This window comes from Lutra lutra, chromosome 7, assembly GCF_902655055.1.
Source record: "Lutra lutra chromosome 7, mLutLut1.2, whole genome shotgun sequence".
Classification (NCBI taxonomy): Eukaryota; Metazoa; Chordata; class Mammalia; order Carnivora; family Mustelidae; genus Lutra; species Lutra lutra.
In genome coordinates this window covers 43,648,937-43,676,551 of record NC_062284.1, presented here as the reverse complement: position 1 = coordinate 43,676,551, position 27,615 = coordinate 43,648,937, and the positions used below count along the sequence as shown (strand labels likewise).

At 48.3% G+C, this 27,615-nt stretch overlaps 1 protein-coding gene across 7 annotated transcripts in view; it reads right to left on the bottom strand.

Annotated features, from left to right (window-relative positions):
* TLN2 (talin 2) overlaps positions 1-27,615 on the bottom strand; it is a 431,106-nt gene that overhangs the window by 26,689 nt on the left and 376,802 nt on the right. For all 7 annotated transcript variants that reach the window (XM_047736618.1, XM_047736620.1, XM_047736617.1 and 4 more), the window contains 6 exons: positions 19,667-19,833; positions 18,568-18,751; positions 15,025-15,150; positions 14,706-14,822; positions 12,042-12,227; positions 8,136-8,243 (listed from right to left, as the gene is read on the bottom strand). In XM_047736618.1, the coding sequence (XP_047592574.1) occupies positions 8,136-8,243; positions 12,042-12,227; positions 14,706-14,822; positions 15,025-15,150; positions 18,568-18,751; positions 19,667-19,833 (888 nt within the window). The remainder of the gene's footprint in view (positions 1-8,135; positions 8,244-12,041; positions 12,228-14,705; positions 14,823-15,024; positions 15,151-18,567; positions 18,752-19,666; positions 19,834-27,615) is intronic.

Here is a 27,615-nt window from a genome sequence, read left to right as displayed (position 1 = left end):
TGGATTGGATAGCCACATGTAAGAATATGAATCTTGACCCTTCCCCCACACCATATGGATACATTAACTACAAATGGAGTATAAACCCAAATATAAGAATTAAAACTGTACAGAAGAAAGCACAGGAAAATAATCTTAGTGGTCTTGGATTGGGTAAGGATTCTCAGAGGACAAAACATATAAATTATGGTTAAAAACTTCAAAAACCATGAATGTGGAAATTTATGCTTTAGAACTTTAGAAACATTATGTTAAGTTAAAGAACCAGTCACAAAAGACCACATACTGTGTGACTCCATTTATATGAAAAGTCCAGAATAGTTCAATCTACAGAGGGTTAAAAGGCATTAGTGTTTGTGTAGGGCTTGGCCTGGGGGTAAGGGCAATGAATGACCGGTTAAGGCTAAAGATTTTTTTTTGGGGGGGGGGTGATGAAATGTTCTAATATAATGTGATAGGTGAGTATCTCCATAAATACAGTAAAAGCCAATTAATTTAATGCCTTAAGTGGGCAAATTCTGTCATATGCCAATTATAGCTCAAGAAGGCTGCTGAAAAGAGAATTAATCTGGCAAGCAAATGAAAGAACAACAGGAAGCTGGTGAAGGGTAGAAGAGTGTGCCACCCCAAAATATAACTTTTTGGTATAAGGATTATTTTGAGCTAATTTTTTGAGAAAGAGCAGATATAGGGGAAGCTCCGAAAACAGAGTATAAGTTACTCTTTTGAAAGGGAAATTTACATTAAAAAGCAAATATTCATTTGTTGAGGGTGTCTCCCTCTTCCTGCTTGAAGAGAAGATTGATTCTCTATCACAAGAGAATTTATCAGTGGAGAGGGCACAGATTTAAATCTGAGTAACTGCCTTACCCTACTTTACTAAGCTTTTCCTGGTAACCAATCTCCCACCACTGGTCTCCCCGCAACCAATTACACACTTTTTTTTTTTTTTTCCTTTGAGCTAAAGATGGTATTTAAGCTGGTGGTTTGGGCCACCTATGCAGTTACTCATTTTTTCTCCTGGATATCTGCCATGTATCCATGAGTTGTACAAGTTAATGCATTTATTTTTCTCTTGTTAATCTGTCTTACTACACAAGGCAAGAACTCAGAAGGGTTAGGAGAAAATTATTTTCCTCCCCTTATACTGGGATACAACCTTAAAACTAATTTGATAACCTGTGAAAACAGAAACATTCAATTCATGTTATATGTTTGGGATACAAGATATATTTTGGTTTTCCTTTTATATTTTTCCAAGTCCTATCTGTTTTTTGTTTTCTCAACTCTCTGCAGCACTGTTTTCTAATAACACACATTTGCCTCCCTCCCCAGACATTGTTATGAAAATGACATGGCAAAAAACACCCTAAGAGAAACTATTAAAAACAAAACAAAACACCAAAAAACTAGGGGCTCTTGGGTGGCACAGTCAGTTAAGTGTTTGACTCTGATTTTGGCTCAGGTCATGATCTCAGGGTCATGGGATCAAGTCCCATGTCAGGCACCATGCTGCTTCATGCTAAGCTTGGAGCCTGCTTGAGGGTCTCTCCCTCTCCCCCTCCCCAACTCTGCTTGCATGTGCATGCTCTTTTTCTCAAAAAAAAAAAAAAAAAACCCACAAAAAACAAAAAACAAAAGAAAACTCCTAACAATTTATATCTAGAAAATGTAAAAAGTCCTAAAATTTCTGTAATAAGACAAAAAAATAGGAAAAAGATCTGAAAGGGCACTTCATCAAAAAAGACACAGAAAGCAAACAGGTGCATAAAAGATACTCAACCTTATAAATTAAAGCCACAATGAGATACCACTACATTCCCACTGGAATGGCTAAAATTAAAAGGATGGATGATTTCAAGTGTTGACAAGGGTGTGGAGCAACTGGAACTCTAATATACTGCTGGAGGAAATGTAAAACAGTATAAGGACTTTAAAAAAGTTTCCTAAAAACCTAAAAAAAAAAAAATGCATACCCTATTTTACAAATATTCCACATCCAGGTCTTCATCCAAGAGAAACGAACACATAGGGGCTCAAAGACTTGTATAGAGAATCATCTAGGCAGCTTTATTTGCAATAATCAAAATCTGGAAACAACCTAAATGTCCATCATTAGGTGAAGAGTTAAGTATGGCCTATCCATTTGATGGAATATTACTTAGCAATAAAATGGGACAAATTAGCGATACATAAAACACCATGGTTGGTTCTGAAAATGTTGATGCTGAGTGACAAAAGCCAGAAAAAAGGAGTACATGCTACATATTCCATGTATCTAAACATCTAGAAAATGCAAACACATCTATAGTAGCAAAAAAGAAATTCTGGGGAGTAACGCACATGCCTGTTATTTTGATTGTGGTGATGCTTTCACAGATGTATTCAGAGATCAATATTCAGACTGCACACTTCAAATATCTGTTAATTATATGTTAGCTATGCTTCAATAAAGCTGGAAAAAAGTTAGGGGTGTGGTGGGTAAATTCCCCTTACATCATCAAAGCAGAGTGATTAAAGACTTCTGTCTTTAAAAGAAGAGCTGGAGGGAGAGACGGAGAGAACCACTCGCGCACATACTCAAGCTCTGAGAAGGGGACAAGCCCTATGGTAAAATATCTGATTCAGATAAATCAAGAGGAAAGGAGTTCTCTTTTTATTCTGCCATGAATTCAACATGATTCCTAATAGCAGACAAGAGACAGAACCAAATTAAAGCTCTGCTGGTGGAGACGAGGTAATTTTAAGCCCGTCGAAGACCTCACATTGTGGTTTAGCAGCAATATGGAACTGTGACTGTTGCAGAACCAACGTGGCTGCCTCTTGCCCTGAGAAATCCTCAGCTAACGGCAAACAAAGGGAGGCCAACACTGCTCAAATGGGCACGTCTAAAGCTTCAGAAAGCAGCTCCCTGGGCAGCAGGGGCTGGGCTCTGCCTAAATTGGATCCTGTTATTTGTGGACGGCTAACTGGATTCTCCGAAGGAAAGGGTTACCCAAGCAGGGGTTCTTGATTTGGTCTCTCAATTCCCAAAGGATGCGGCCAGGTACTGGGATCTGGGGACCCTCGTAACAGTTTAAGGAACATTTTGTGTGCATGTGCTGCTGTTTCTTTGATGACAGTAGTGGGAGGCAGGAAATGGACTTTCAGCTCCAGGGGTCTGAGGAGGCTAAAATTACAGTAGTTATTTGTGCCTAGAGAAAAAAGGAGAATGGGATTGATAATTGACACTAAATTATTCATTGATCTATTTTTTTAAAAATAAGGATCTGAACCAAATAGGCCAAAACATTAACAAAGTTAATTAACTACAGATGGTGGGCATGTGGATGCTGATACAGTTTTTTGTATTTTTAAGCCTTTTCTAAAGCAAAACTGAAATATACAAATTAGCTAAAAAAGAACCTTTGGCCCGAGATATTTAAACTGAACAAAGCAAAGGCATCATAATTTCCCTCACATTTTTATGTGCCTAAATTTAATAAAAGCAGCTCACTAAAGAAGCTCCCTGAACCTTCTTGTACCCCCTAAAAATGATCTCAATTTATTTCTGTAAAATTGCTAGACACTGTCACCAAGTCTTAGTTTCTACCTTTTCTCTTTCTGTTTCTTTCTTTCTTTTTTTTTTTCTAAGATTTTATTTATTTATTTGACAGACAGAGATCACAAGTAGGCAGAGAGGCAGGCAGAGAGAGAGAGGGGGAAGCAGGCTCCCTGCTGAGCAGAGAGCCGGATACGGGGCTTGACCCCAGGACACTGAGACCATGACCTGAGCTAATAGCAGAGGCTTAACCCACTGAGCCACCCAGGCGCCCCTCTCTCTTTCCCCTTTTTTAAGAACTGGACAACAATCTAGCCTTTCTTCAGCTTCCAGGAATCTTACTAGCTCTCTTTGATTAATTCAAACAAGAGGTCACCTTTACAAGTCATCCAAGGGGACTATCCTAAGATATCCCATTACAGTTTCGATTTAGTTGACTTTCTTTGCAGGATGGAGATGCTGTATCATTCTATTACTCATGGTCCTCTCATGAAGATGAGAGAATGAAGAGGCGAATAGGACGGGGTGTGTGTGTGTGTGTGTGTGTGTGTGTGTGTGTGTGTGTGTGTCTGTGAAAAGTCACTAGTTTTTTTTTTAAAACTGCTTCTTTATTCATCCCCCTCAAACAGCTCATCTTAGTGTCTAAAATGAACACGAATTTCCATTTATGTGTCTCCGTTTTCCCTATTTCCCTATTTCTTGCTGGGTTCTCCACCAGTGCTCCTGGGCATAAATCGTTCTTACTCTTGGCCTCATGTTAGCCCAGATTTCTTCCCAGTCTGCCTGGGAGGAAGAATTAGGGCTACAACGTGAGACATGAACTTATTCTCAGCTATAGGTCCGAGAAAACCACAAATGTCCACAGTGTGGGTGAAAAGAATGCCATCCCAGTGCTCCTGCAATTTTCAGTTATGAACTTGTATTTTTCCTATGGTTATGAAAGTCCTCTGGAAAGGCTTGCTTTCTTGCTGTATTTTTCTTAGAAAATAACCTTCAAAGAGGATGACTAGCTTTTTAAAGAGACAAAAATAAGTATACAAACACATAAATGTATGATGCTAATTCATTCCTATTTCCCTGGAAGTCAGAACCATCAGCACATGTCATCAAGAGGCAAAAACATCCTTGCAAAAGATGAGACAAATCCTGCATATTTTATGAAAATTTCAAATGTCATCCACCTTTTCTTTCTATTACTGATTTTGTTTTAGCACTGGCTACATTCACACCATGTACAGCTATGGAGAAACGGGACAGGTTTCTCTTTCTACCAGGATTATGGGTCACAATGATGATGATTGTGTAGAAAGATGAAAAGGAACTCAGATGGCAAGCTTTTAACGGACACGTTCACTGTCCAAGTTTGTAACACAGGAGGTTTAAGAGTCCTGTTTCTCTTATAAATATAAGGAAGAATTCCTAACAGAAAACCAATCAGCTCATCGGAGCAGCCACCAGGAAAGGTCATCTGCTCTAAAGTGTAACTGCTCTTGCCAGGCCCAGAAAAAGAAGGGAGTGACTGCTCCCTGTCTTGTCAGCCTCTGGCCCCTGCAGTTAAACCTCCCCAATACACGTGATGGGGAGCTTCCATGCAGTGAGTTTCCTTCTTTCTGTTCGAGAAAAACCTGATGATGATCCTTAGGGCTGATGGCCGACAGAGTCATTCAGTGGCCATAAAGCTGGGGTCTCTGCACGTGTGCACTGGGAATGGCTCCTACGTCTTCCCTAATGTTCATGGACATGCTAGATCCCTTGGCCTCTCCTTGGGCAAAGAGGCCAACCACTCAACCACCTCTCCTGGGAGCCTGTCTCCTTTTGCTCACCCAAACAAGGTGGGCATGGAGAGGAGAGGTGGGAGAAGTACTTTGGTGAATGTGGCCCCTGGTTCCCAGGTAGCGGCAAAGGGTCTTAGATTGACCTGAGGTTGGGGAAACTTTCTGAGCACTGTCCCCTGGCCCTCCTCATGAAGGCGGAATGCCTCTCCCAGATAGACGTCATCTTGTTGCTGGAGAGCGAAATGGGAGCCTTTGACTCCATCAAACAACCTAAAGGCTGTTGCCTTCTTTTTATCCAGGCTTGTGGATCTGCCAGATATGCAGCTGCAGGGGGACCCCTCTGCAGGGACTGTCCTCTTAAATGGCCCATCAAGGGCCAAGGTGGAGAGCGCCAACCTGAGGGCTGCACGGGCAGCATCTGGACCCACGGGCACCAGGTAAGTTATCCACTCTGCACGGGTCCTGGCGTGGGGCCGGAAGAAACACGGTTCACCCGAGGAACGGAGCTAGGGAATGGGGCAAAATGAGGACCCCTTCTCCGAATGAAGAAGAAAATCCCAGTATCCCTTCCCTTCCAACAAATGAGTAAGAAAAAAGTGTGCGAGACAGAAAGCAGGACGGGAAGTGGGCAGCGTGTGGGCAGAATAAAAAGAAGTGTGTGCAGCAAACATGAGTGCGGCCACAGAGCCCAGGGCTCCTTGACTGTTTAACACCTCAAAACTCGGGCGCCTGGGTGGCTCAGTGGGTTAAGCCACTGCCTTCGGCTCAGGTCATGATCTCAGGGTCCTGGGATCGAGGCCCGCATCGGGCTCTCTGCTCAGCAGGGAGCCTGCTTCCCTCTCTCTCTCTCTCTCTCTGCCTGCCTCTCTGTCTACTTGTGATCTCTCTCTGTCAAATAAATAAATAAAATCTTTAAAAAAAAACAAAAACACCTCAAAACTCAAGTCAAGGATCAGACAGTGGTCACATGACTCTTCACGTGACAGAGCTGGGATCTGGACGCAAAGCTTTGAGACCTAAGCCTACCACTGTTTCTGCTGTAACTTCTCATTTTCAGACAGAACAAGGTTCTATGTGACTAGGACTACTGTCCCATCAAGAAAGAACCCCCCCCCCCCCAAAAAAAAAGAAAGAAAGAAAAAAACCCTTTTGGAGGCTTTGCTGGCTTCATTTTCCTGCTAAGCATGCTCACAGACTGAATGCTTTAACTATGTTCCAACACAGAAAGTGGGTTTGGCTGGAGAGGCTTGGGCATGTGAACACTGACCAGCCAAGATGTTCTCTTCCTGGCCCTCATGCTCTCTGTTCACAAGAGTTCAGGCTCGGACACTCAATGTTAGTAACCCCAGACTGCCTCCTCACACAGAGGCTATGCCTGCACATGGACCACGCTTAACCTGGGTGAAGAATTAAAGTCCTGATCCCTTAACTGATCTACAATGCTTAATATCAGAAGGTAATTAAAATTTTTTTAATTTAAATTCAATTTAATTAACATAGAGTGTATTATTAGTTTCAGGAATTTAGAATTTAGTGATTCATCAGTTGCATAGAACACCCAGTGCTCATTCCATCAAAGTGCCCTCCTTAATGCCCATCACCCAGTCACAGCACTCCCCACCCACCTCCTCTCCAGCAACCCTCAGACTGTTCCCTATAGTTAAGAGTCTTTCATGGTTTGCCTCCCTCTCGGTCTTATTTTATTTTTCCTTCCCTTCAAAGGTAATTTAATTTTAAGGTTGGCAGCAAAATGCTAGAATGAACACGGGGCTGGAGACAGTAAGAACTGGGATTCAGTCCCAGGTCTGTCCTAGTAGCTAGGTGACCTCAACCAAGGGGCCAAACTTCTCCAGATCCTTCCTTTGCCCTGCTAGCCTCATGTCCTAGTGCAAGGACAAAATGAAAAATTTCAGTGCCCCGCAAATGAAAGGCTTACAGTTCTCTGTGGCCTGTTGACTTTTTTTTTTTTTTTTTTAATCGGTTTGGGAAGGAGCAAACAGTGATGGAATGTGGGAGGGACATCATCAAGTCTCTTCAGGAGTTGTCTCTGACTCCTGGACAAACTCTCTTGGGGCTTTCCCCAGACCTCCCATGGATCTAAATGTAGTTCCCGGGACTCAACAGAGAGAGACATACAGCAACATGGGTGAGCACGGTTGGGCCCTTAGGACTGCTGGGAGCCAAGACACCCTTAGAACTGGGATTGTCAGTGCAAGACCAAGGCTGCTCTGGGGACAGTCCCCTAGCCATGACCACTGAACCCCCACAACACATACTGGAATCCTCCCTTTCAGCCTTCTTTCCCAGCTCCATGTGGTTATTTCCAGGCATCAGAGGGAGGGAAGCATTCTCAGTGTGGTCTAAGGTATTCATTTGAGGACTGGAGGAAGTCACAAGAGGGTGGTAGGGCACCTGCAGCACTGGTGATGCTTTTCCTTAACTTGTTGTGGAGCCTGGAGTGGCTCCTTCTGGAGCCTTCCCTGTCCTCGAAGGATGGGCTGGGCTCTTCCTAAGAGGCCCTCCCAACGTTGTTTCAGTAGTGGCTTTGCCTGTCCCATCCTCTTGCATGCTATTCTTGCCTCTTTGGTGCAAAGAAAGGGCTTGGTTTTCCTGGAGGCTAACTACAACTTCTTCTAGACTCTTCTTTTATCTCAGGGTGCTGGAGCAGTGTGATGCTGGACACTTTCCAGCTCAGTCCAGCCCCAGACTCACAAGCAGAGCCTGCACAGTTCTCTATGAGATATTTTTCCTGAGGAAAGGATGGTCTGCAACTGACTTAGCTCTTTCCCAGCCCTGACCCGCCCGACGCCCCTCCTCACCACCAAGACGTGCTCGAGAAGGTCCAGGTAGCCGAGGGTGCACTCTGTCCCGTACCGCAAGGCTCTGGTGCGCACCTCCTCGCTGACATCAGGGTGGAAGGATGCTTGCTGGAGAGAGAAAGGAATGTTGATACCTTAAGACGGGAAGAGCCAGCTGGTGAACAGGCCAAGGGGTGAGGGGCCCAGTAGCACAGAGCAGCCTGTATCCACAGGTAGGAGACCTGGATTCTGCAATTCCCTCTCCCTCACCCTCAGTGACCTCCCTGAGAAACCTCCCCTGACTCCCTGGACAGAGAGCTCAGAGGTGGAGCTCCTCCATGCTCTCCTCCACAGTAAGTTCTCAGACAACGTTTTGTGTCTGGCCTTTCTCAGTGCCCTGGAGCTGGATAAAAGCACAGGAATCAGGTCCCTCCTTCCGTCCTTTCTCCCCGCCCCCTTTTACTGAAATGTAAGGAATTCCGTGTGCACTATGAAGTCCAGGAAAAATTCATGATTAAGGCTCCCAGCAGGAGATCTGCTGTGCTGGGGTCCGCCTGCCCTTCTCCAGCAGCAGGAGGGGGCTTGAAGCCCCTCTCTGTTCACAGGCTGACAGTACTCAGGTCCTTGCTCTATAGCCTCACCACGCTGCACTCTCAGTGTCTCCCACCCAGGGCTCTCTGGCTCCTGGGAAACTTCAGACAGTAAGCTCCCACTGCCCTCAGAGGGGCCATAACAAACTCACCTCACATTATACATGGTAAGATAAGCAGTCAAGGACGAATGGCTAATACAGGATCCTGTGCTTTCTTTCTTTTTTTTTTTTTTTTTTGGCGCTTATGACCTGTCGGTTTCATTCATTCCTGATATACCGGATGGCACACCCACTCACAAGGTTACCAGATTCATTACAGTCAACCCGGTTACATCTGAATTTTGAATAAATAATACAAAATTTTCAATGTAAGTTTGAGAAACCCTATTTTTTATTTGCTAAATCGGGCAACCCTACCCAGCCTTTCTTCAGAAAGAACTTGGGACTGACAAGAACAGCTAAAAGAGAAAACTGCAAATAAATCACAAATCAGGACACATATGAATCACACATTAGGGTAAGAAGTCAAAGGGGAGGGGAATAGTGACTAGTCCTCCTGTTTGTTCCACTCAGGAGGACTGGGGAGTGTTGGTGGGACCACCTGTGGGCTTTCCCCTCACCTGCTCCCCCAACGCACACCAGAAGGGGTGGGGATAATCTGAGTGGCCAGCGTCTATCCTTTCTGAGCTCACTGTTGCCCATCTGAGGACTGATGGGCCAGAACCACCACCAAGTTTTAATTGTCCTTGCTCCATTGGGTCTACATGTGTGAGGACGGAGCCCATGTGTGGGGGAAGACACAGGCTGTGATGCTACCAAATGTCACCTCTAGTGGGCAGTGTGGAAGACCCCCATTTAGACTTCCCCGGGGACCGAGCGTGGGCGCTCTTGTCCACTGCTGGTGGCTTTAACTTCGAAGAACTCTCTGGGAGAGCCATGTGGCAAGAATCAAAATGTCATACCACCTGACTAATTCTGCTCCTGAGAGTCCTGCCCAAGGAGATTACCCGAAGCCTAGAAAAAACAGGTATGCCCAAAGATATTCATGGCAGTAGAGTTTAAAGTACAGATAAAAAATGCAGATAACCTAAATATCTGATGATAGGGTAAGATTACATTCACTCACAGAGTACTTGTGGCCATTAAGGGCTCCATTATTATAACGGGGATGCAACACAGAAACAGCCATCGGACATTAGCTGTGACAGTTGACTGGATTAGATCTGATGCAGATGTACGTAGACACACGAAAGTAAGGCAAGAAATAGGCAGGAGAATTAACTTAGGGTATAGGGAAGCCCTTGTCTCCACCTGAGGAATTAGTGTAATCCTCTCTTTCTGACAAAATGAGCCTGTAGGTAACTTACTGTACTTCCATTTTTGGCCGAGCCACCCTACTCAGTCAGCCCCAAAGACAGCGCTCCAACATGGCAACTTGGCCCTCTGCCTGGATAGAAGGGTTTCTTTTCGATCCACCATTTGGTATTCCTGGTTTTCTATATGCTCCTTATTGCACACCCTTTCTAGCAAGCTGCCTCCTTTCCTTTCTGCAAAAGGAAGGGGACCAAGGGAAATGCAAAGGTCGGTATGTCTGCTGCATAAGTCCTATCCTAACAGGAGTCTCAGGGCTCAGAACTGACTCTTGTCATCCAAGTCTGGCTTTGAGGAATGAAGCTCTGGCTGTTATTTTGTCCTGTGAAGATCCAGGGGCAGGACAAGAGAGAGGAGCAGAGGCCAGGCAAATGGCACCTGTGCTGGGATCCTTGCCCCCCCCTCCCCTGAGAACAGGGGTACGTGTATTATAAACAGACTTGAAAATCTGAGCTGCCTTCCACTCCTACCTTAATCCATTTAACTTCTCCTTTTCATTTCACATCTATAACATGGGGACAAAGCACCGGTCACTCGTCAACCTCAGTGTCCTTAAGCATTTATGGCTGGGAGGCCACGGGCAGCAGAAAGATACAGGCCATGGAATCAGAGGACCCAGTTTCAGTTCTAGTTCTGAGAGTGAAGGGCTGTGTGACCACGGTCATGCCACTTAATCTTGCCAAGCCTGTTTCACCATCCATCAAATTGGGATCCCTCCCCTTGCTCTTCCCATCCGGGATCAAAAGACAGAACCTGCAGGAGAGCCTTCCACAATCATGAGGCACCCTGCATGCACACTGTGGTGGCATTCAGGCCTAGCCTGCTAGGGAAGGATTATTCTCTGCTGGAGGCTGTAACCCTTCTAGGAGTTGTCAGTTCTGACAGGGCAGATTCCATGAGGGACAACCTAACTGCAAACACCTCTGGCCTCAGGAGGGTCTCAACACATGGCTCGCCCGTGAAAGTGTCCGTCCCACCTTGCCCCCTCTTCCCTTCCCCTGACCCCCCCATGCTCTGCCCTCACACACCCGTCCCTTCAGGCTGGCTGCCTCACTCTCCCACTGTCCAGTTACCTCTCCTTGCCCAGAGGAGCCCCCGAGAGGCCATCAGTAGGACCTGGCACCAGCTCTCCCACACTGACTTCACCACAAAGAACAGCCCTGTCCCCTCAGTCCCCAAGCTGCCGCAGCTGCTTTTGTGACTTCTGTGACGTGTCTCCACCTGCTCAACATGGTTGGGGGCTATCAATCAATCACTGAGTCCCTGGGACACCGCTGTCCCTAAAAGGGTGAAGGTCTGGAGTAGGGTGCTCAACGAGGGGTGGGGGGCCCTTATGGCTCACCTTCTTTAGACATAAAGAAAGAAAGCTTGTTAAAACTCAGGTCCCACCAGCTCCCTCACCGAGGATGGGCTCAGGGCAGCCACCCCACTTGCTTAGCCAAGGGTCAGAGGAGTTTCTGCAAAACGTCTGGCACAGGTAGGAAAAAGGCAGTTTCCCAACATTCTGTTCTGTTCTTCCGACTCACTTCCTCACCCAGTTAGGGCAGCACCCCTCCTAGCACAGAATGCTGACCGACGGAGGCAGGAAAGGGGGCGGGCAGAAGCAGGATGCAATTTTCGTTCAGAGGGCCAGGAACAAAATGTCACAGGCCTTCTTTGCCTCTGCTAGAGTGGCCACCCCTACACCCTCCCTAAGAAAGCGTCCTTCCTACTCAGGAAGAGGAAATGTGGGAGGTTAGTCCGCAGATCAGCACCAACCCCTCTCAAACATAAACCTAGCCTCACGAGGCACGTTCCCCAGGCTGATGGGTGCACACCTCCAGCATGCGTTTCCTTATGGCGCCTAAGGTATCGAGCTGCTCCCTTCTGCAGGTGACTGGCCCCTCCCTTTCTCCAGACTGCACCAAAAATTCAGTCATGACAGAGCATCATCAAGCCGTCCAAAACAACGCCAAGGTCTTTACCTTGCAAGCCGTCAGCATGTCAGACACAGCCTTCCGGCTCAGGTTGGCGGTGGCGATCACGTCCTCCTGTCTGCACGAGTTTCCCGCAGCCACAGCTTTGGCGGTTGCCATGGTGATACCTTTCGTCATCCTTATTGATTCTTCAGGTGATGAGGTCTTTTCAGGTATCTCTTTGGACTGGAACACCTGGAAGTTAGAAATACAACAGGTGAAGAAAAAAAAAAACCCAAAAAAGAGAAGGACCAAAAATAATTTATTCTTCTCTGACTGGGCTGCTGCTCACTGTCTGAGAACAGAGCCAGCCACAGGAAGAAACTGCCAAATGGCAGGAAATTAGAAATTTCATTTGAGTAATATTATTCTCACTTTCAAGATTCTAGCACGGATAAGCCGTGCACACCTCTACTCAAGCACTCACAGTCACGAGACCCTGGGGGTGAAGGGGACAGGTCTACAGCACCAACAGAGAGCCTCTGGGTATCTGCAAACTCTCCTGGGCCAGGTGGTCACAGGGCTTCCCCGTTCTCGCCCCCTCCCCACCGCGCCTCCAGCAGCTCCCAGAAACTCCGCAGTTCTGACGCCGGCTCCTGCTTAGGACGGACTGTGGATCCCTCCCTGTGGACTCACCTCTCTCTCTCTGAGAGGGTGTGGGGCTGGGGGAAATGGAGCGTTCACTTTCTTCTTCTATTCTTAGCCTGTCTTACAAATATAACTGCATAATTGTGCGTAGGCGTTCATGTCGAGTGAGCCACAGTGACACTGTGAATTATTTAAAACCACACGCACGCGCGCGCGCGCGCGCGCACACACACACACACACACACACACACACACACACCCCTTTAGAGAAGCTGAAATAAATTAACCATGGTAAGTGAATATCCCACTTTCAAATTCCACCTGTCAGTCAAGGCAGCCATCTCTGCCTCGAGCCCATCTGTCCTGTCTCTCTCACATGAGTGACTGGTGCCAGGGCTGCATTTTCAATGTGTAGCTGTCCCCGGCCAGAAGGACTACTGCACCAGTTGGGGCCGCTCTGTCTCCAGCCCCAGACAACCACCTTCCAGTCAGGCAGTTATTCCTGGGACAAAGGGAGAACCCAGCCAGCAGTCCTGCCATGGGTTAGGCAGCCTCAAACGTCACCATCCCCCCTAGAAATGGGCAGCTCCAATGAAGCTGAACTCTAACATGGCATGGAGGCCACGCGTGTGGAGCCCTTCAGACTAACGTGGCCCACAGGGCACATGCTCATTTGGAAACTTCCTATGTCCACAGAAACCCACAACTCGTGCCGGCCCACACTGGTACACGGACATAGATCGTGCGTAACTTGCCAGGAGAGCTCCGAATTTCCCATCTCCTCCACTGCCCCCACGAGCCCCACCCATACCTCCCAGAATGTGGGGCCAGACTTCTGATAGGAAACATCTAGCCAATGTAGGCAGGTAAGCTTCAGGTAGCAAGCAGAGTTTGAGGACACCATCAACAATTTTTAGTTTCTTCTTTGTGTGAGAACCAAGTGTAACTCCGACCAAGACTGACTTCACCAAAAACAGGACAAGAGAACCCAAGGCTCCACCAGCAAACCCCAACAGAACTGCTGGTTTCTACTGCTGATCCACAGGGCCTTTCAGCCTTCCTAGGCGACCATCTACACATGCAGAAAAAAACCGGCAGCAAAGGCAGGACTCCCCCTCCCTGCCCAAAGAGAGAAACTGAATCTGATCAGACCTCCTGGGAGAAAGAAATCTCTGAAACCACTCATTTTCAGCATATCTCTATTTCCAGGGATTAGGATGAGTCAATTCATAACCATCACGGGATCAAAAAAACAGGAGCAGTGTCCAGATTGCAGGAACACCGGGACACCCTCACTCAAGGCAAGAAAGAATGCATGGTCAGTGTCCCTGGGACCACACAGATTGCCAACAGAAGGGCGCTGAATTTTAAAGGGAAGTGTCTCAGGTAAAGGGATCCAGGTTTCTCTACTGGGGAAGCTCAAACCCCAGAACCTGTACATGTGCAGCAGCGTGAGCTGTTGCTGACAAGAGTGGGAATGAGGAGGGCCTGTGTGTGGCTCTGTGTTGTACACATCCCGTTTAAGCTCAAGGTGAGAGCAGACAGCCATCCTGAGTTTTCCCTTGGCCAGGAATCTTCTGTAAGGCTTTTGTTTCATGCTCCGATTTTAGTGGAATTAAACCTGAATAGTCCTACGTGATACATTTTAATTAATTTCTTTTTTTTTAATTTTTTTAAAAGATTTTATTTATTTATTTGACAGACAGAGATCACAAATAGGCAGAGAAGCAGGCAGAGAGAGAGGAGGAAGCAGGCTCCCCGCGGAGCAGAGAGCCCGATGTGGGGCTCGATCCCAGGACCCTGAGATCATGACCTGAGCTGAAGGCAGAGGCTTTAACCCACTGAGCCACCCAGGTGTCCCATTTTGATTAATTTCTTAATTACAAATCGACTGTAGCCAAACTCTGATATGGTCAGCTACGCATGGGGCCTCAAGGATGCAAAGCTAGCAGCAAGTAGGTGAGTGGACCTCCTAGCTCAGGCACTCCATGTGAAACCTCTTTCTGTTACAGATCTCAGAGAGGTCTGTTTTGGGGTCCGCTCTAGCACAGGGGTGCCCAAGGGAGGTGATGGCTGGCTCCTTACTGTGAGCTCCTGTTTCATGTACTCGATGGTGGCCTCAAGCGCCCGTGTGCCCCGAGTGGCCTCGTCCTCCACCGCCTTGACAGTCTTGAGGAGGGAGGTGACATTGGTCACCATCACCTGTATAGGAAGGAGAGGCCGAGAGAAAATGAGGAGCACACTGAGGTCCATGCCCCAGTCCTTTTCGTTCCGGATTTGATGCTATGAGCAAAACCACTGCGAAGCGAGGAAGCAGCTCGGAGGCCTACGCTCCCATTATTCTTGCTTCTCTCGCTATGCACTCCCCCTCCACGCCTGCCCCAGACTTGGGGCCCCACTCTACCTTGGCAGCCCCCTTGAGCTGGTACATGGAGGGGTCATCAGCAGGCTTGCTGGCAGCTCCCTTGGTGGCACCGATCAGATCTGAAAGGGCCTTGGCCACGTCTTTGATGGCATTGATTAAGACCACCTGAAAGAAAGCAGAGAGCCCGGGTGAGTGGCCCCAGCAGTCACCTGCTGGTCTCACCAAGAGCACACAGCCCGAGGGTGAGGTAGGGGAATTTGGGGGGCTGGGCTCTGTCTCAGCAGCTCTCCAGCCTGCAGCTTGGCAGAACCTCCAGAAGCCAGCCCTGGAGTCTCCCCAGTGGAGACTGAGGCTGAGCCAGAACACAGACCCCATGGACACTCAGGGGTATGTTCCAGTGCCTCCTGGCTGGCAGCTCTGATGACAAGTCACCTAGGAAAGGAGGCAGGCAGCAAAGCAGTCACCTGGGAGCCCGCACCATTCCCAGGCGCCCTGAGCTGGCAACCAAAACCACGGAGGACCAAATGCTAGCCTTGCAGCCTGGCCTGCAAGGTCTCCACGGGCTTCTCCAGCTCCCGTTCATAGGATTCTGTGACCTACTTAACATGCGACAGGCAGATGGGTCTGTCTTTCTTCCCCAAGGCAAATCCCACTCATGCCTACTTCAGGGCCTCTGCTCTTGCTCCTCCTGCTCTGCCTGGAAGCCGGCTTTTCCCATCAGTCGGGGCTCAGCTCGGCCATCAGGCCATCAGAGACCTTTCCTGACCACCCCCAACCTGAAATTCCATAAGTGTGCCCTGTTTCCTTTACAGCACTTATCGGTATGTCTTCTCCCCTGAAATGGAGGTAAACTGTGGGAGAGCCAGCCTGGGCTTCTGTCTGTTGTGTTTTGCATTCAGAACAGGGTCTGGCACATCACAGGTGCACAGGAAATATTCATGGAATGACTGGCTGGACAGGTGCACGCCCTAACGACACTGGAAAGAATATGGTACCTACACTCCGGTCACTGAGCAGAGACCACAAGCCAACCTCACAGCGTGCTAGACCCGGGGTCTGAAGCCCCGGCTATACTCCGGAATGACATGACGTGACCTGCTTTACATTTAAGTCACCTTTTGTCACAGCAACAATTTCCCTTTGCTGGGGGCAGTGTTCCAGGTGCTGAGCCACGCACATCACCCATGACCTTGCTTTGTCCTTGCCACAGCCTTTCCAAGCGGGGACTGAGATGCTCCTGTCCACACTCCCAGGGCCTGCGATTCACACTCTAGTCAGTGTGATCCCAAGGGTCATGGTCCTAACGTTCACACTCGCTTACGCTCTAGGGCTCCGGCTCCTCAGACGCCAACAGCATCAGGAGCACCAGCCCTATCTCACCGCACAGCTGCGAGGGCGACCACATTATGTATCTGAAAACACATCACAAACTCTCATGTCCCCAACAGCTGAGAGCACGGTGACACTGTGCCTCTGCCCCTCACACCGTCTTCTGCTCGATCCTGTGCCTTCTCACCCCAGGGCTCACGGAACCTCTGGCAACCTCTGGAACCACAGGGCTGGTCAGGGCGTGGTGGGTCTCTTGAGGAAGGGCTGACGGGTAAGGACCTCACACTGCCTGATTCCCGCCATCACAGCAGTGGGTAAAGAGCACGGGACAGCAAGCAAAGGTTGCCACCAACACCCAGAGCACACGGTCTCATCCCTGGTCATTAGGAACTAACTGCAGAGTAGGCACATTTTGGTGAGGGGATATTTTCCACTAGAGGCCTCATTAGAAGTTGGGGTCCAAGAAAAGTTTAGGGGCGCCTGCGTGGCTTAGTGGGTTAAGCCTCTGCCTTCAGCTCAGGTCATGATCCCAGGGTCCTGGGATTGAGCCCTGCATCGGGCTCTCTGCTCAGCCAGGAGCCTGCTACCCCCTCTCTCTCTGCCTGCCTCTCTGCCTACTTGTGAGCTCTAATCTGTCAAATAAATAAATAAAATCTTTGAAAAAAAAAAAAAGAAGAAGAAGTCGGGGCTCCAGGACTTCTAGGCCATTTGGGTGTCGAGACTCTAAACAATTTGATAGACGTCTCCATGCTCCAAGATTTAAGGTCTCCCCGGCTTGTTCACTTCTCCTCAAATGGGGCCAGGCTCAGAGAGTGTGGATTCCAGCCCCACTGGGCGTTCTGAAGTGCTGCCTTCCTCTGTGGGGTAAGAACACTATCACAGGAAAGAATTTGCGTGAATGCTTCGAATTCCAGAGGGCAGCCAATCCCAGCTGGGATGTTATCAAAGAGAAACCTGGCAGGAGGAGTAAAAAGGCCACGTGTGGAACGTTTGCTCACAGAACTCTGCTCCACTGGAGGATGTCAGGCAGGGGACAGTCATGGCCACATGGGAGCAAAGCTGGTGGCCTCGTGTGAACCGCCACAGGAGCTGCTGCCAGTCTGGGGCCTGCATGGTAGGTGGCTTCCTACCCAGTTTTGTGCCCATGGGCTAAACACGGGAGTTAACGGAGGGTGTGCCGTCTGATGGTGTTGGGACAGACAGAGCAGACAGAGCAGATGGGTCGAAAGTTCTGCCCTTGGGAATGGGGACAGTCTGTTCCTGGGGGCCTGGCGGGCTCTACATTCAGTAACAGCAGAGGACGTATTTGTGGACTGTCCACTGTGCTGCGCTGGGTGCTTAGCTGTCAAAGATCAGTAAACTGTGGGTGCTGTGCCTGAGCTGTAGGTACAGGCTGAGGAGGAAGGAGCAGGCAGGTTATGGGAGCATAGAGCCCTACTCTCGCCCCAGCTCCTCTCTCCCCTCCCCTTCAGGGCCAGATTTCTCAAGTGCTATCTAGACACACTGGCGTCCTTTCTTTACCCTCATCTGGCTACTTCCTACAAACAGCCGTTGCTGGGGAGACCAACGACCCCATGGCACTAGTGGCCAGCTCCCAGACCTTCATTTTCTCCACAACTCAGCTGTGTCTCTCTGGTGCATTGAAACACTCACCCCTCTTAACATCAGGAGCCGTGGCTTTCCTCCTACCAGCTGCTGCTGCTTCTCCATTTCCCTGGGCATCTCTTTCTCCTTACTATGGTCTTAAGTGGCAGCTTCCTCAGCTCTGCTGTGAACCCCCCTTCTTCCCTTGCCCCATGCTCTTCCTCTCCTGTGGGTGCAGTCACTGTCTGTATGGCCACAGACCCTGAATCCACATCCCCATACCCATGTGGGCTTACGTCCCCTCTCTAGTTCTACCTGCAGTCTCTCCGCACTGAACTCACCTTCACCTCCCCACCAAGCCCGCTCTCCCTCCAGGGAGCCACCGCCCCCCCCCCCCCCGATCTCGCTTGTGACTTCGAGTCCTCCTGGCCCCCTCCCTCCCCCTTACATCCAAATGCTCACTGTGCTCAGTCATTCACCAGTCATCTCTAACCCCATGGCTATCACCACCATCTGTGGTGCCCTCCTATCGGACCCCAAACTGCGGACGCGCCCACACACCCACTGTTACTTCTGCTGTTCCTATTGTGCCTTTGGTCTCTTCTGAGGCCTGCTGCACAGTGTTTACAGATACGTGAGAGGGACCCATGGCCCTAGGCCCTCCAGTACCTGTGTCTCGGGGTCATCAGAGCCCAGGCTGGCAGCCCCCAGCTTGACCACCTCAGCAAGCTGGGTGATGGTGGCCGCTGATGACTGGGCTGCCTGGGCCAGCTTCTCTGGCGTGGATGCGGCCCCCGACACCAGCAGCTTCGTGTCTTCCACCAAGGCCTTGGCAGTCTTCAGAATGTTCTCCCTGAGAAAGGGGAGAGGAGGACAGAGGGCAGAGCTTGACTACTGGTAGTTAGGAAGCAAAGAGACCCTTCCTAAGGGATTGTTTTTGTTAAAGAGCTTTGAAGAACAAAAAGGATGGATTACCCCTTCCTTATTGGGGCGCTCACTGTCTGCGTAGGAAAATGGGAAGAAGCAAGTCAGCCCCGTATCTAGAGATGATTAATAGTAAACTTCAGTGAAAGTTTCAGGCCTACTAGTTTGACTCTCTTCCCCCAACCCTGTAGCTCAGTGAGAGGTCAGCTGCTTTCCTGTGGTTCCCCCTAAATTCTTCACAGCTACAGGGAGCTGCAAGGACCTATGGGTCATCAGAACCCAAAAGGCTGTTTCCTGGGACGAGGTGACATCATTGGTAACCTCCTTCCTAGCCCAGCTCTGGGAGTGAAGAGAGAGGAAGAAAGGTACCGGGCATGTGGCAAGGCTACGGGGGGTGGGGCAGATGGAAACCTCACACCAGCCTCACACCAGCCTCCAGGAGCAAGGCCTGAGCAGCCAGCCTGGGACAGACAGCAGGCTCCAAGCCCCACTCTCCATTTATGTCACAGCTCAATGGGCCCGTCTTGGCCACTCCCACTGGGTTTGGGAGCAAATCAGAGGCCCATCTCTCTAGTTTGGAAAGTAGAAGATCAAAAAGCTGTCCCCTGCCGGAGCAGGCCTGATTCAGGCTGCCAAAGGCACAAAGCTGGAACACGACTATGTGTTTACAGTTGGCAAAGGGGGCTTGTTTTGATTATGTGGTTCCCTTTCTCCTGTTGAGCATCTTACTGAAATCAAAATGGTTAACCACATTTCCAGCTCCTGGGTGGAGTCTCCAAGCCCATTGGGTCAGCCTGAACCTCTCCCCACCCACGAACTCCCAGGATGATCTCCACCCCCATACCTGTGGTCTGCAAAGGTCTCGTTGTTCTCTGCATTCAGGGTCCCCGCAGTCGCAAACATGATGGTGGTGTCCAGGTCCGCTATAATCCCGGACACAGCAGTGGCAGCTGTGATACATGCCTGGGTCCCCTTGTTCCCAGCCTGCAGAGCTGACAGCACCAAGGACACCTGTAGGCAGAGAGGGGATGTCAGGGAAAATGGGAAATGCAGAAAATGTAACCCAAAGATTTTCAGACTCAAATATCACTGAAAAAAAAAAAAAAGCCACTCAAAAAAAAGAAAAGGATGGAATTCTTCCAAAGTCATTTATAAAGCCGAAATTACCCTGATGCCAAAACCAGACAAGGGTGCCCCAAGAAAGAAAAATTACAGGCCAACGTGCGTGATGAACATCGTACAAAAATCCTCAACAAAATATTAGGATGGTGAATTCAGCAATTCATTAAAAGGATCATACACCATCATCAAGTGGGATTTACTCCAGGGATGCAAGGATGACTCAACACCCACAGATCAGCCAATGTGATACACCAATAAACAATAAAAATCTTATGATCATCTCAATAGATGTAGAAAAAGCATTTGACAAAATTCAACACCCACTGATAGCAAAAAACTTTCAACAAAGTGGGTACAAGGAGAACATATCAACATAATAAAGGCCATATATGACAAACCCACAGCTAACATCATACTCAATGGTGAAAAGCTCGAAGCTTTTCCTCTGAGATCAAGAATAAGACAAAGATCCCCACCCTTGCCACTTTTATTCAACAGAGTATTATTGGAAGCCCTAGCCAGAGCAATTGGGCAATTAAAAGAATGAAAAGGCATCCAAATTGGAAAGGAAGAAGTAAAACCATCACTATTTGCAGCTGACATACTGTGTATAGAAAACCCTAAAGACTCCATCAAAAACTGTCAGGAACTACTCAATGAATTCAGTAGAATTGAGGGTTACAAAATCAATACACAAAAATCTGTTGTGCTTCTATAAGCTAATACTGAACTATCAGAAAGAGAAAGTAAGAAAACACTACCATTTACACAACTGCATCGAAAAAAATAAAGTACCTACGAATACATTTAACCACGGGGGTGAGAGACTTATATATGGAAACCCCCAAGATGTGAAAGAAAGAAGCTGAAGAAGGCACAAATAAATGGAAAGATACTCCATGCTCACAGACCAGTAGCATCGGTATTGTTAAAATGTCCACACTACCGAAAGCTATCTACAGATTCAATACAATCCTTATTGAAATTCCAAGTTGCATTTTTTCACAGAAATACAACAAACCATCTTAAAATTTCTATAGAACCACAAAAGACCCTAATTAACCAAAACAATCTTTTTTTTTTTTTTTAAAGATTTTATTTACTTGACAGAGATCACAAGTAGGCAGAGAGGCAGAGAGAGGCGGGGAAGCAGGCTCCCTGCTGAGCAGAGAGTCCAACGCGGGGCTCAATCCCAGGACCCTGGGATCATGACCTGAGCTGAAGCCACTGAGCCACCCAGGCACCCCTAACCAAAGCAACCTTGAGAAAGAACACAGTTGGAGGTCTCATGCTCCCTGATTTAAAACTGTATTACAAAGCTGTAGGAATTTAAACAGTACGGTACTGGCATAAAAACAAACACATGGATCAATGGAACAGAAAGCTCAGAAATAAACCCAAGCATATATAGTCAATTAATTTATGACAAAGGAGCCACGGACATACAATGGAGAACGGACAATCTCTTGGACAAATGGTGTTGGGAAAATTGGACAGCTACATGCAAAAAAATTGAAACTGGATCACTGCCTTACAGCATACACAGAAATTAGCTTAAAATGGATTGAAGACTTGAATGTAAGAACTGACACCATAAAACTCCCAGAAGAAAACAGGCAGTAACCTCCTTGCAATAGGTCTTTGCAATGATTTTTAGAATCTGACACCAAAAACAAAAGCCAACAAAAGCAAGAATGAACGAGTGGGGCTCTGTGAAACTAAACATTTCTGCACAACAAAGGAAACCATCAGCAAAATGAAAATAGCAACTTACTTATTAAAGAAAATATTTGCAAATCCTTTAACTGACAAGGGCTTAACATGGAAAATACAGAGAGCATACATACAACTCTAGCAAAGTAACAACCCAATTAAAAATGGGTGGAATCTGGAAAACAGCATGGAGGTTCCTCAAAATGTTGAAAATAGAACTACCCTATGACCCAGCAATTGCACTGTTGGGTATTTACCCTAAAGATACAAACGTAGTGATCCGAAGGGGCACGTGCACCCGAATGTTTATAGCAGCAATGTCTACAATAGCCAAACTATGGAAAGAACCTAGATGTCCATCTACAGACGAATGGATAAAGAAGATGTGGTATATATACACAATGGAATACTATGCAGCCATCAAAAGAAATGAAATCTTGCCATTTGCGACGACGTGGATGGAGCTAGAGGGTATCATGCTTAGCGAAATAAGTCAATCGGAGAAAGACAACTATCATATGATCTCCCTGATATGAGGGAGAGGAGATGCAACATGGGGGGTTGAGGGGGTAGGAGAAGAGTAAATGAAACAAGATGGGATTGGGAGGGAGACAAACCATAAGTGACTCTTAATCTCACAAAACAAACTGAGGGTTGATGGGGGGAGGGGGTTGGGAGAGGGGGTGGGGTTATGGATATTGGGGAGGGTATGTGCTATGGTGAGTGTTGTGAAGTGTGTAAACCTGGCGATTCGCAGACCTGTACCCCTGGGGATAAAAATATATGTTTATAAAGCTGTAAAAAAAAAAAAAAAGAAGAAAAGAAAAAAGAAAGGATGAATACCCAAGTTTTGTAGCAACATGGACGGGACTGGAAGAGATTATGCTGAGTGAAATAAGTCAAGCAGAGAGAGTCAATTATCATATGGTTTCACTTATTTGTGGAGCATAACAAATAGCATGGAGGAGAAGGGGAGATGGAGAGGAGAAGGGAGTTGAGGGAAATTGGAAGGGGAGGTGAACCATGAGAGACTATGGACTCTAAAAAACGATCTGAGAATTTTGAAGGGGTTGGGGGTGGGAGGTTGGGGGCACCAGGTGCTGGGTATTGTAGAGGGCACGGATTGCATGGAGCACTGGGTGTGGTGCAAAAATAATGAATATTGTTATGCTGAAAAAATAAAAAAAAATTAAAAAAAAAATGGGTGGAAGATCTGAAAAGACATTTTTCCAAAGAAGACAAACAGATGGACAACAGGTATACAAAAAGATGCTCCGTATTGTAAAATATTAAGAAAATGCAAAATCAAACCACAGTGAGATACCATCTCACAGCTGCTGGCATGGCTCTCGTCAAGAAGACAAGCGATAACAGTGTTGGCAAAGTCGCAGTGGAAAGGGAATCTGGTGCCCAGTGGGTGGGAATGTACGTTGGTGCAGCCGCTGTGGAAAATAATATGGGGGTTCTTCAAAAAACTACCAGGAGAACTACCATAGCATTCAACAATTGCAGTTTTGGATATTTATCTGATGCGAACGAATTTTAACTAAAAAAAAAAAAAAAAAAAAAAGTACCTCTATGATCACTGCTGCATTATTTACTACTGCTAATCTATGGAAGCAACCGAAATGTCCACGGATGGATGAATGGATAAAGAAAATATGGTATACGTCATCCAGTAGGATAGTATTCAGCCACAGGAAGAATGAAATTTTGCCATCTGTGACAACATGGACAGACCTCGAGGGCATTATGCTAAGTGAAGTCCGCCAGAGAAAGAAATGCCATATGATCTCCCTTATATGTAAAACCTGAAATAAAACCAAAAAACCCAAGCTCACAGATACAGAGAACAGAATGGTGGTTGCCAGCAGCAGGGGTTGGGAGTTAGAGAAATGGCTGAACTTTTTTTGTTTGTTTGAATGCATTGAATAAAAATTAAAAACAGAACAAAACAAAACCCAACCATCGAACCTTCTAGCAAAAGGGATCAGTTTTCTGGAAGGAGGGATGGTGTGGATTGAATCAAGGAATTTAGAAGGCACAAACTTCCAGTTACAGAATATAAGTACGTACAGTGGGCAACATGGTGACTACAGCTGACTTTTGTGTATGTCGCACAGCAGTGTTAAGAGTGCATCTTAAGAGTTCTCGTCACCGGGAGCAAATGTATACATTTTGTATTGACGTGAGATGGTGGACGTTCCCAAATTTACTGTGGTAATCAGTGTATATGTAATACACGAAAGACAAACCATCATGCTGTCTGTACCCCCTAGACTTGTGCAGTACCGTCTATCAATTATACCTCAAAACCAGGGGAAAGGGGTGCCTGGGTGGCTCAGTGGGTTAAGTCTCTGCCTTTGGCTTGGGTCATGATCTCAGGGTCCTGGGATTGAGCCCCACATTGGGCTCTCTGCTCAGCAGGCAGCCTGCTTCCCCCTTTCTCTCTGCCTATCTCTCTGCCTACTTGTGATTTCTGTCTCTCTCTGTCAAATAAATAAATAAATAAACCTTTAAAAAAAAAAAAAACAGGGGAAAAAGTAAAGAACAAACAAGAACAGGGCGCCTGGGTGGCTTAGTGGGTTAAGCCACTGCCTTCGGCTCAGGTCATGATCCTGGAGTCCTGGGATCGAGTCCCACATCAGGCTTCTCCTGCTTTGCGGGGAGCCTGGTTCTTCTTCTCCCTCTGCCTCTCCCCGTGCTTGTGCTCTCTCTCTCTCTCTCTCTGTGCCAAATAAACGAATAAAATCTTTTTAAAAAAATACACACACACACAAGAACAGCGGATTTTCTCTCTGGGGCTCAATGCAGCCGATGGGTTAACACATGTTTTGGTGTCAACATTTCAGGCTGAATACCAGCATTGTCATTTGCTGGCTAAACAACTTTGGGCAACTGTTCGACCTTTCTCCGTGTCCTCATCTGTACAATGGGGACATTATTTCTTGCCTATCAGGGTTGTTGGGAGGAACAAGGAGGTGGGGGTTGTATATCTATTTTCCAGCAGGGCACCTAGTAAGTGATCAGTAGAGAGTAGAAAATTTTAACAGGATTGTTTCTAGGACCAGAGAGAAAGAACATCAGGCTCCTGTGAAAGGTGTGGCCATTTCTGTCCCCTCTGATCAGGTTTTCTGAAGAACAGCCGCCTGCTACCACTCCTTACTCCTGCCCCTGGTTGCCTCTGGATTGGAAAAGCTTCAGGGTGGACCCCATCATGGCTAAAGCCCAGAGCGTACCTGTGTATGTCCCCTCTGCACCCCAAGCGCTCCCTTGCACTGCCACCTGCCAGTAAATAACAATTCGAGTGATTTGAGAGTCCAGGAAGTTGGCTCTGTTCACTCTGGTGACTTCCACGCCAGAAACCCTTTGCTGCCACCTGCCACCCATCACCCCCCCGCCCCCGAACACCCCCACTGTTCCTAGAGACACCTTCCCACAACACAAAGCTAACTTTACCACACCCTTGGGTACAATTCTCTCCTGCTGTCAAGGAAAGATGAGCTTCTTGCACAACGAGTTCAACTTCTCAGCCCTCCCACCACATTCTGGCCATATCAGCCAGCTCCTCACTTCCCCAAACGTGCCCCACCCCTCCAGCAGGGGGTCTGCCCCTGCCTGCAATGCCCCCTCCCTGTTCTCCAGCTACCAGCCTGCTCACCCCGCAAAAGCCAGCTCCAAGTCCCCGACGTCCTCACTCAGAGACACAGCTCGTGTCCTGAGGATTTCCAGGCATGCTGTCCCTCCCCCAGGACAGCCCATTTAGCACAGGTTAAAACAGCATGCATCTGGCTAGTGACCAGAGACTCTGAGTCTGGGGACGGTCTGGAGCTGTCCTACGAATCTCTGTGCACACACCCACCATCCTCAACTATGGCTGAGCCAAAGAAGAGTCTGAAAATATTCTGTGAAGGCACTGTTTTAAAAAAGAACAACAAAAAAACACACTGACCGGGACGGAGGACTTACATCATCAGTGAGAGCACAAAGTTTGTAGGCTCTCTTCCTTCTGTGCTGCTCAGATCTTAGCAGAGGTGCTGGACACAGCTTAGCAGTCAGGGCAGGGGGCCCACTTCCTGAGCACCCGCCGTGTCCCAAGACTAGCCCACAAGGATTAGTTTCTCTTCCTCATTTGCCTGATCCTACTACCCAGAGTTCAATGCCACCATGTCCCACCAGGAAAAGTCAGAATGGCACAGAGCTGGCCTGGGAATGAAGTAGCCAGTTTCTGGAAAGAACTCCTGGAGGACAGGTGACAAAGGCCAAGACAGGGAGTTCTCCCAGACTTGGGATGTTCTCTGTCAGACTTAAAGACAGAGTCCAGAAACAGGGTCCCACCAGCTAAAAAAGGGGCCCAAGTCAGCAGTTTATGGCTATGAGTTCCCAGGGGGTGAGGACACAAAGGTGAGCAAGACAAGAGGCCCATGGCGGGTGGGGAGTTACGGACACAGCCAAGCCACGTAAGAAAGACACACCACGTAAAGACAGCAGGGCAGGAACACAGAGCAAGAAAGCACCGAAAAGGCTAGTTCAGTCTGAACAGCCGGTTCCCTGCCTTTGAGTCTCCTCTAGGTGTCCTAAGTCAGGGACCCTCTGCTGGGAGAAGCAGGAAGACAGAGAATGGCTCAGCAAGATCACGGGGCTGGTTCCCACAGGCCAACATCACGCAGCCGGGACCCCTGCCTCCCCTCCTTCAGGGGCCAGCTCCAAGGTCTTCCATGGGGGAACTTGGCCAGAGTAACTTCAACAAGGAAGGGCTTTGAAAGGAAGGACAACGCCTTCCTCCAGCTGAGAGAGATTGATTTCCTCCTCCTGTGGCATCCCAGGCAGCCCGGGCAGGCCTGTGGGCCAAGGGAGACGGCCAGACTCCGCTCAGCCTCGGCAAGGGGCCAGGTACACAGCGGCCTCTGCAGCGGTAGCTGCCAGGTGCGGGGTCCCCTGCCCGCCCCTCCAGTCTGGTTGCCAGCTTCAAGGCAGGGCACAGCTGTATGACCTGGGGATCCGAGTGAAGGGAAGGACAAGCCAGCAAAGCACCGATACTCCAGCCTGCATTTTGAGTGGCCTGGAGGACAGCAGTCCTGAAGGACGACTCGGAGAAACAAGCCAAGCAGGAGACAAGTATCCTGCTGGGGGTCTGTAAGGGAGCTCCAAGAATGCAGGGATGCTGAGAATGGGCTTTGTTCAGCGGGGACCCCAGTGGGCGAAGAGAGTCAGAAGAGAATTTACAGAGAGCAGCAGCCAGGATGTCGGACGTGGTGAACCGTGGGTCTGGCCCTGTGCCAAGCACCTTGACACACACCACCACATTTCATCTTCACAACCCTACAGGCCCGGCTTATATCTCCCTGCGCTCATTCTGCAGATGAGGGTATTGGGGCTGGGAAGAGGACAGTCACTGCGCTGAGACCCTAGCGCCCCATGCACTATGCTGTGTATGGGATTCTCTCTGCCAACAGCTGCTGTTAGAGATCGAATGCCTCCACCGGGCTCCTGTTCTCGCAACCACAGTGCAGGGCCACTGTGGGTAGGGTGCTCAATGCTCCTCTGCACTTCACGGTCTCTTCTGGGAGGAAAGAGGGTGCGTGAAGCGAGCTTTAGGCCCTTCCCAGTGCCCTGCACCTGGGAGCCTCCCTGAGAAGGAAGCTCAGGGGTCACGTGTCAAAAGCAGTTGCAGGGTGGGGCTCCTGGTGTCCCAGTGACTTTGACGCGGTCTGTCCCTTCTGTCTGCAGGAAAGTGCATCAAAAATGTGCACAGCGGGGGTCCTGACTTCCGAAGGAACAGTCCCTCTCATGTTCTCAATTTTCTCAGGGCTATGAATCACCCCAGCCCCCGATGGGCTCCATCCCTGGGGAAATCCCTGCATGAGAGAGATCACCAGACCTGACCAGATCGTCTTTGGCTTAGCCTCCCACTTATGCTCCTGGTCACAGTGGGCCACCGAGGGCCAGTGAGGGTTT